The sequence below is a fragment of the Humulus lupulus genome, chromosome 3 (genome assembly GCF_963169125.1).
Source record: "Humulus lupulus chromosome 3, drHumLupu1.1, whole genome shotgun sequence".
Lineage (NCBI taxonomy): Eukaryota > Viridiplantae > Streptophyta > Magnoliopsida > Rosales > Cannabaceae > Humulus > Humulus lupulus.
The window spans coordinates 274,815,634-274,825,833 of NC_084795.1; the positions used below are offsets into that span (position 1 = coordinate 274,815,634).

General features: G+C 33.6%; 1 protein-coding gene across 1 annotated transcript; it reads right to left on the bottom strand.

The window, feature by feature from the left end:
* Positions 1-915: 915 nt before the first annotated feature.
* On the bottom strand, positions 916-5,623 carry LOC133821660 (PHD finger protein MALE STERILITY 1). The gene is made up of 5 exons (XM_062253827.1): positions 5,320-5,623; positions 4,838-4,936; positions 4,600-4,789; positions 1,169-2,404; positions 916-1,111 (listed from the first exon to the last, which is right to left on the bottom strand). The coding sequence occupies exons 1-5, from the start codon at positions 5,621-5,623 to the stop codon at positions 916-918; spliced, it is 2,025 nt and encodes a 674-aa protein (XP_062109811.1).
* Between the last annotated feature and the right edge of the window lie 4,577 nt (positions 5,624-10,200).

The following is a 10,200-nucleotide window of genomic DNA, read 5'->3' on the forward strand; positions in this document are numbered from 1 at the left end:
TTCAATCCCTGAATGTTAAATGAGGCGGGAGCGAGGGCGAGGATGGTAGTCCCCGCCCCGACGGGACCCCATTTAATTATTATATATTTTTGTAATGAATTATATGTATATTATATTTTTTTTATGTGTTATTGTAGTATATTAGTAACTTTTTTAATATTTTAAATTTCATTAGGGATAACGTTTAGTATTTTAAATCATAAATATTGTGCTATATTTTTAATTTGCATATAATTTTCTACTTTTATTTTGAAATTTTAATTTAAAATATATATTTTTTAAAATAAATGAGTTACGCGTAGGGATTCCCAACCCCAATAGAGGATTCCTCACCCCGTTCCTGGCGGGGAATAAGCAATAATGAAGCGGGGACAGGGATTAAAATTATAAATGGGGACGGGGCGGGGAGAGCACTCCCCACCAATTCCCTGCCCTGTGTGCCATCACTATTCTTGATGCTATTGATTTGGGTCATTTATTATAATTTTTCTTTTGTATATTCAAGTAAGTGATTTTGCCACAAAAAAAAAATACTTTGATTCTGAGTTGATGGAATCTTAATTAACCATAGTTAACAAGAGTGTAAAAATTCCATGTTATCAATCGTTGAATGATAACAAATAAAAATCTTCTTGCTTCATAAAAGTACACATCTTTCCATGTTCTATTCATAAGTAATGATTTGTCAAGTTTTGAGTAATGAGACAAAAAATAAACATAATTTGGAGAAAGAAGATTTCTATTCAATAATAACAAACTTTAAACTTCATTTATGAAGTGCTATTACATTAATGCACAGCGTTTGAAAAGAGCTATAAAGACATACAAATTGACCATAAAAATTAACAACTACTTGTATAATATTATTAGAAGCTTACAAATAATTAGCTAATTTCTACAACTGTTGCCTACTTATTAAGGAAGAGTATTGGGCAACAAAACGAGCTCTTGCTCGCATCGGCTGCAGATAAACACATGTGGCACATGTTCACTATTAGGAATCCCAACACAACGAGTATGTTGCCAAGTCTCACAAATGTCACACGATACCCTTCTTTCTCCATCATCATCTTTGGCCCCGCAAAGACAATCCATAACACTTTCTTTATTACTGTTACTATTACTGCTATTGTTGTTATTGCTCGAACCACATGATGCATATAAGCACTCATAATTAATGATATCATCACAATTAGTATTATTATTACCACCATCTTTGTTACTAATAATACTCCCACCAAAAATTAGTTTCTGACCAACTTCAGAAACCACCCCAAGAGCCAAATCGGTTCCCTTTGTATTCAAATTATGAATAGAATCCACAACTAAGCTACTCAAGCTCCAATAAATCTCTTTGAAGTTCTTTTCCACCTCAAGCTTCAACTCATCCACCGTGGCATTGTTTTTTACAGTCACACACTCATATGGAGGCAATGGCATCATTGACTTGTTGACCAATAAGTTACCCTCATCGCTTTGACTGTCTTTCAACACAACTGTACAGCACAAGTTAAACTTTCCTTCCGAACCCAACTCCAGTTTCGAAGAAAAATCTTCGTGGTACTCTTTGATAAGATACTTAGTATCAAGTACAATCCTTACGGCCACTGGAATTGCTGAAAGAATACTCCCTCCTCCATTGGAGCAAATTATATTGTTATGGTCTTTGAGAATGTACTTGTACAAATAGAACATGTCCTTCATGAGCTGAAACCTTGTGATCTTGTACCTTGAATACTTCATTTTATCGTTACATTCGTGATGATGATGATCATGAAACACGTTCGAAATGTCTTCTAAGCAATACTCAAGAACTTTTGTGACAGGGTTTAAGCTTCGTCTAACCAAGTAATTCCCAACAATTTGATTACCAAGCGATTTAAGAACAAAATCTAATAAGCCAGTGTCTCCAATGTAGTTACGAGCGGCGTCCCTGACTTGTTGCCTGGAAACCCACCTGAACTGAGCTCTTTTCAAGGCTTCCACGATAACCCTAGTGGCCATTTCGACTCTTTTTGGAGACCAACGACATGTCGTTTCGACCAAGATTCCAGGGCTGTAAGACTCCGTGTTGGAAGTTTCGTTGGGGAGGCGAGACTTGAGCTCTAACATGAAATGGAATAGGTCGCCTAGTGTGGTCAAAGTATGGTCAGAAAGTGTTTGATACCTTGAGATGATTAGAGGTAGGTCCCGGCTCGAAGTGCATAAATGGTGGATAACAAGTGTTAAGGGTATGCCTCGTAGGGCTTCAAGGGCTCTTTGGTACATGAGTTGTGTGACACAATAGGTTCCTCGGCCAAACTTGTAGCCCCACCTTCCAAACCACGACTCGCCATAAGCCACTCCATGGGTTAACCTCAGCTCCATGCCTTTCTTTTGGGCAACGTCCTTTAGACTCACTTTCCTATACACACAAAATAAACACATTACATAAAGGATTGCTATTTGGCAGAAGACCACAATACTTATTAAATTCAAATATATGGGACTCGTTATTAGATTGTACTAATAACAGTATGTCATATGATGTTGGGCACTAGCGGTGCCCTTAAGCAACTCTCTACTTACATATATATTTCGGATGTAATCCTGATTTGACACTGAATTAATTGTTTCAGTATATCTCCTATTGAAAATTTTTGAAAATTTATTCATTTGGTACCCTATATTTTTACAAAATATTATTTTGGTACCATCTGTTTTCAATAATGCTCATATGGTACCCTATATTTTAAAATTATATATATTTGATACCCTAGATTTAGATTTGATAGATAAAATTTTGTCAATATTATCAAACTGTCATTAGTTATATGTAATTAAGTAATTAAATTTAAATTTGGACCTTATATAATTGACTAAATTAATAAAATTTTATTAATTAAATTTGAGTTTAGAGTATCAAATATATATGATTTTAAAATACTGGGTACCAAATATGTACAATTTCAAAATACTAGGTACCAAATGAATATTATTATAAACACAGGGTACCAAAATGATACTTTGCAAAAACACAGGATACCAAATGATTACCTACCCAAAAAAAAATTAAATGTATACAATCATTTAATATCGTGTACAGTACTGTAATTAAGCTAATTGATTATTCGAGCAGTACATGGAAAGGATATAAAAAAGACCGTAAAGAAAAAGAGAAAGGGACATCAATTAATTGAAATCATTACTAGACCTTGTCTATTATTCGACTTCAAAAAGTAAGCCCAATTAAACAATAAATTCGAATCAATTTTCACAAGTCCATAACAAAAGTTTGGTTAATTTTGACTTTTGCATACTTTTGTTCATATTAGACTCTTGACAGCCGGACAAATCTTACTTTTTTTGGTATCTTTTGAAAAGAAAAAGTAAAGGAAGATCACCATAGTAACTCTTTGATTTTCTTTTCTTAAGCTGTCATAATTCTTGGAAATAACATTATTATCTTCTTTTTCCATTGCTTAGTTGAAATGCCGAAATCATCTTACTTTGTTAACGATCCAGCTCAAATATGGTCAAGTAGAAAGCCCAAGAACCAAATATGGGAAAGCCCTAGTAGGCCCAATCTTGAGAAATTGGGATGGGTGCTAGATTTAGCTAGCCCATAAGTTTGGTTAAAGACTAGGTTTTCAAAAATACCACATTTCTAAATAGGGTTTTATTTATATACTTTTGGTTAAGAGTTAAAATGAAGTGATAAATCCTCATGTTACAATGTAACCTCATACTTAGGTTACCCAATGAGTTACTTCAATAGGTTCCAAATGTGATAAGTGAATTATTTGAAGATCACTCATCAGTTTATTTTCGATCTTTGCATAAGTTTTATAGTTTGAGATTTTATCAATAGTCACATCTTGAGATACTCTGAATTACCTATGAATATTAAGTAAGATTTAAACTAATCTAAAAGGTCCAATCTAATCTAGTTAGTAAACATTGAATATCTAATTATAATTAAATTTGATTGGAAGACAAAAATTGGTACTAATTCAATTGGATGGGTTCGGTTGATGTCATTCTAAAAAATGCAATTACTATCTAATTCTATTTACACATTATATATTGATATATTGAAATATATAAGTGTTGTTTTATAGGCTATTGAAATTTATTATAAAATCTTAGGGAATTTATATAAAATAAATCTATAATAATCAATAGCTAATATTATGTTATACACATTTAGTATTTTTCTAATAAATTTAAAAAAAAATGGACATGAAAACTAATTGAATCTAATTGCCATTTGGAAACAAAATTGATTGGATTGCATAAAAATTATTGAATTCAATTTCAAATTATATTTCATTGAATTGCATTAGATGAAAATATAAATAACTTTTTTCAAATGTCTCAATAATTTATTAGCCATGTACCAAATAGAGTATTATATATATTAAAAACAAATATTTATCAAAATTAAATATTAAAAAGCAGAACAAGTTTATATAAATATTCAAATACGCATTATGTTTTCTCGACGATCCACAGGACCACATGACTTGTTATATAAACCAAACTATAAAATAATAGAACGTCATATATCTCATATATAACTCCATATTAATTAATATAAACCAATGAAAAAGAGCTAACCTTGCACGTAAGCCGGTGCACAAACGATCCCAAAACTCAAGGATGTGGTGACCAGCCAAGTCGGAACCAGTTTCGAGCCCATTGACGCACAGCAAATGGCCGAAGCCATTGGAGTGAAACACACCATGCATGACATGGCCCCTTGACTCCACAAAAATGTTGGACTTATTACCGCTATAATTACTACTCCCTGGCTCCGCCACCACCTGAGGAGTACGGTCACCGCTGCCACCACCACCTCCTCCTCCTTTGCTATTCAAACAAGCTGCCACCATTGATTCCTTCGAGGGCAGCACAAAATGATACTTCTTATTGCAAATCATGTCGTTCCCCCAACCTGAAATGAAAGTTCTATAACGTAATAAGCTAATCACAACACCTTCACACTTCATACAAATGTACATTACACTACAAGAAAATAGACTTCTCCCGGTGCTTTTTATGAAGGAAAAAAAAATTGGTTTTATGGTGCACTAGATGGCACACTTTATCGGCACTTTCATGAAGAGCCCCGGAAAAGGTTAGAGGAGTGATTGAGAAAGTGAGTGTATGTCATACACTACAAGAAAATGGACTTTTTCCAGCGTTTTTCATGAAAAGCGACGAAAAAATGCTTATACCAGTGCACTAGTTGAACACTTTTTCATGCTTCTATGAAACGCGCTGGAAAAAAGTTTAGTATGGACATTGAGAGAGAGAGAAGTGCATGCGAAAGTTTACCGACGTATTGGCATTGGTTGCAACGAGAAGTGGTACTATTGGAGGCATCAATAGGCTCTTCTACGACGAAGAGGAGGAGATGAAGGGGAGGGTGGCGATGAACTTCTAGCTGAAAGGACCAACATGGCATGCCGGTAGCGCACAAATTGTTCTCCAAATGCCCAAATTCAAGCAACCCCTTCACATTTTCTCTGAAGGCCCCCACGAATTCGGCCGGGTAGCCATGCTCCCCAAAGCTCTTGAACTTAAAAACCCTCTCTCCTCTTTTTCTCTTCTTGCAACCGGTTAGGTCCAAATGAGACATGGTTTGAGTACCAAGAACCGATCGAGAAAGAAAGATGGTTTGGTTGAGTGCTTATATATATACATAGAATATATAATAATGGAAGGAAGACCGATCGATATAATTAATTAAAGAGGAGCCAAATCCAAGCTCGTTAGGGGATAAGAACAAAAAAAGACTACCACAGATGTAGTACTACTTGTTTTGTTTTTTTGGTCACACACATATTGTGCCCACAAATTAAAAAAAAATGTTGGGATGAAACCCAAAATAGCCTTTATTATAATCAAGCTAGTAGCTAGGAAAGCTCACTATATGCATGAATTGATTCAAAAATGAGATGAAATGCAAATCTTTCGCGGTGGCATACGCAATGAGTTGGGATTTTTGGAGTAAATTATTGAACCATGCAACTATTCTCCCACCATTGGGTTTGGGCATCCCTTTGTGCTCCGCCAATTTCTATGCTCACCTGGGATTTGCTTCTGTTTTATCTTATAAGTATTAAACTTATTAGAACGCAACAAACCTTGCCCAACTACTCTCTTATTGAGAGATTATCACTATTTCTAAAGCTTCTTACAATACATTATGGGATAAGTCACTTGACACACTACATAAGTTTTTTTTTTCTTTTCTTTTTTCATTGAGGGGTTTGCTTGGAAGGTAACACATATTAATTCCAAAATAAGTTATGTTATATTTAATGATATATAGACCAAAGTGCTACACGTACTACCTACATGTGACTGTAGTATATACATATGACTTGTATATAGAATATTGTCATGCAACATGATTTATCGGCCTTTTTTTTTTACTAGTCGAATTGCATGTGTGATGTCCATCATTTTTTTGTGAATAAATATGATTTTTTTTTTCTTGAATTATTATCATTTTTAAACTTTGCCTTAAATTTTTTGTGCTATTAAAAATTATTCTCGAACTATTGACGTTACTAAGTTGTTGGACTTTAATTAGTTTTCGTTTGACGTAGCTAACAAATGTCTAACGTAGCACATTAAAAGTACTATATGTATAAAAATAAAAACTTAATTGTAAATTTAAAAAATCAATTTTCTTATTAAAAAATAGGATTTTTTACTCCGACTATTATTATTACCATGATTTTGAACTATTATCATTACCTGTCATTTGATGAATAGCAATACATTTGAAATTTTTGCTTCAATTGAAAATAAAGTTTTTTAAAATAGTTAACATTGTCTTCAGCATCTCTCTTTCATTGATTCTTACTCTCTTTGTTCCTCGCCTTCGAGTTTAGATCGCATTTGTCGATTCTTAGTACTACTAGTCTCACCAAAGTTGGTGACCACTGGCCACATTGCTTAAGCATACTTGCATACATTTTGTGTTTATTGTTAAGTAATTAATATTATTTTGTTATAGGTATATTTTAAAAAAAAATACGAGTGCTATTCAAATTATTATATGTGTGATAAATTATGTTCAAATATTGTTTCCTTAGCTGAAATAGAGTGTGGTATTCTAATCCTCACCAAACTGATCATTAAACTTAACTTAGTCTCGGTAAGTTAAGTTAGTTATGTGTCGTTGTGTCTTTCTACTCTCTTAAATCTTTCTATTTAAACTCTTGTCATTTTATTTAATTGTAACAGAGATTTATGAAGTTGTAACTTAGTTTGGGAAACACTTTGAGTGAGCTATATGAGAGTAAGATCAAGAGAGTTAGTTTTCTACATTTGATCCAAAAGATTATTGAGTTGTATGAGTGTTCTTGAACTGGTTTCTTTCAATTCTTGAATGCATGAATTGTGGTGTCCAAGATTGTATTCGAACAAGCTGTACATTGACATTGTTTTGAGCTACTGGAACCTGGAAAGGGAAATGGATTAGGTTAACCTTTTGTTAGCTGAACCAGTATAAAAACTTGGTTGTGTTCTTCCTTTAGTTTCGGTTTGCCTTCTTTAATTTACATTTATTGTTCTAAGTTTTGTATTGTTGATTCTTGCTTTGGTTATTTGTTTGAGTTCTGTTTTGTTGTTAAGTTTTACAACAGTGGTACCAGAGCACAGGTTGTGTGCGAAGAAAAAACTCAAATTGTAGGGAAAGCTTCAAGAATCTTGGAAGAGTTCAACAATGGCTACCACTTCCGCAAGGTTTGATCTTGAGAAATTCGATGGCTTAGGGGATTTCAGTCTATGGAAAGAAAAAATGATGGCAATCCTAATCTATCAAAAGTTAGCACTACTACAAATATAGGGTTTCTCTGCGTTTTTTTTTCAATCTAAAATAAAAAGCGCAGAGAAAAGGATTGAAGGACACTTAGGAACTATGTTACTGCGGTTTTTTTAAAATACGCAATGTAAAGTAGGAAAAGTGGGAAGTGAAAACTTTTTCTCTGCGGTTTTCTTAAAAAAAACGCAGAGAAAAGTTGCACTACTTTTCTCCGCGGTTTTTTAAGAAAACTGCAGAGAAATAAAGACTTTTTTCTGCGGTTTTATTGAAAAAACCGCAGAGAAAAGTATTGTAATTTTTCAAAACTTTTACCAAGCATAACTTTGTGCTCGATTGTCCGTTTTGGGTATTTTTTTTTAACTTTGATATTTTTTCGAGATCTATTAAAAAAAATAGTCTTTTCTTTGGATAGATCTCAAAAAAATATCAAAGTTAAAAAAAAACACTCAAAACGGACAACCGAGCACAAAGTTATGCTTATTAAAAGTTTTAAAAAATTACAATACTTTTCTCTGCGGTTTTTTTAAGAAAACCGCAAAGAAAAGTCTTTCTTTCTCTGCGGTTTTCCTAGAAAACCGCAGAAGAAAAGGTTCCAGACCTATATATAAACTCATTCTTCCCCACAAGGTTCGTAAACCTACTTCATTTCGCGAAAAACTTCTTCAACAGCGGCGGTATGTCTTTCAACCTTAATCTTACTATTTTTTTCATCATTTTTAGCTAAATCTTAGTTAAAACTGAAGTAGATGCTTGATATTTGACTATTTTCAGGTTTTTGGTAGTAAAAATGGTTAGGATTTGGTCGAAAAATTGTCCATTTTCACTGTATTTTTGGGCATACATTGTGTTCTTGAGCTTCAAAATAGGTAATGATCTATATATTTTTGTTTGTATAGTTTTTTGTTTTTTTTTCATCATTATTTTTAGAGTTTCTTTTGTGTGAAATAGACAAATAGAAATCAAAATTTTCAGAGGTTTTTCATAAATCATTAATTTGGTTGCTGAATTTTTTTTCTTCAATTTTTCGGTGACAAAACCTGAAAATTTTGTTTTTTTTTTCTTTCAGGTTTTCAGATTTTCTTTGTATGCAGCTAGATAGATCTCGAAAAAATACCAAAGTTTTAAAAAAAAACACCAAAAACGGACAACTGAGCACAAAGTTATGCTTCGTCAAAGTTTTGAAAAATTACAATACTTTCCTCTGCGGTTTTTTCAATAAAACCACGGAGAAAAGTCTTTCTTTCTCAGCAGTTGTTTTAAAAAAACCACGGAGAAAAGTACATCTTTCTCTGCGGTTGGCTTATTACAACCGCAGAGAAAGATGTTCTTTCTCCGCGGTTGGCATACCACTTTTCTTTGCGGTCGAATACACTGTGTTTTTCAATACTCTCGAAAACCGCAGTGTATTAAGTAAAAAAACCGCAGAGAAAAGCCTTTTTTGTAGTAGTGGGTGTTGAAGAAGGAGATCTTCTCCTCTTGAAGCTTGGTCAATCTCGATGACAATCCCACAGATATTATCATCACCATGCACCATGCCGGACTGAATATTGGGCTGCAACCAACTCTTATTGAGCCATTTTTATGTGCAAAGCTATTGATGGGGTCGGACCTCTGTCAATTCAGATTAATGAGAGAGATAGTACTAGCAATCAGACAAGTTTATGAAGATTCGAACAATATTCATATTCAACTCTATGAAGAGAGTCTGCCTCACTACTTTCAAAATGATACAATGTTATGTTGGAGACAAAATGGTAATTTTTATATTTCAGACGAAAGTTTATGGTTAGATTACGTTATTAATCACAGTCTTCAAGTAGGTGATTTAATTGTCTTCAATGTTGCTCTTCCTGTACGGATTACCATCACCATTTACATGCTTGATGATCAACCCCATTTCATAACTCCACACCCACCAAATCCTAATTGATCTTCTTCTTTCTTTGCTTTTGGGTGGGCTGGTGTAGTTTTGGGCTTTTGGGTGGGCTGTTGTTTGTTTGCTTTGGGCTTTTGTTTGTTTTTGGCTGAGCTGTTGTTATTCATTTTAAAATGTTCCCATGTGTTATATTTCTTTCACTGTTCATTTTGTAGGAAAAATATAATGTTATTACATATAATACCAAGCCAAGATGCTTTCTTTATATAAGCCAAGAAGGAGGACAAAATCCTCTCATTACCAATGTGGGACTAATTCCTATTATGTTATTCAATTCAAAAAATTCTAACACATTTCTCTTCCCAACTCAAAATTTCTCATACAATGACTCTTATTATACTCGGAATAGTGTCGGTCAATGCTCATGCATTTCCTATATCTACCAAGAAAGATCGTAACGGCGGTAAGGAGGCTTCCCAGTCAGTTGAGAAGATCCATCACT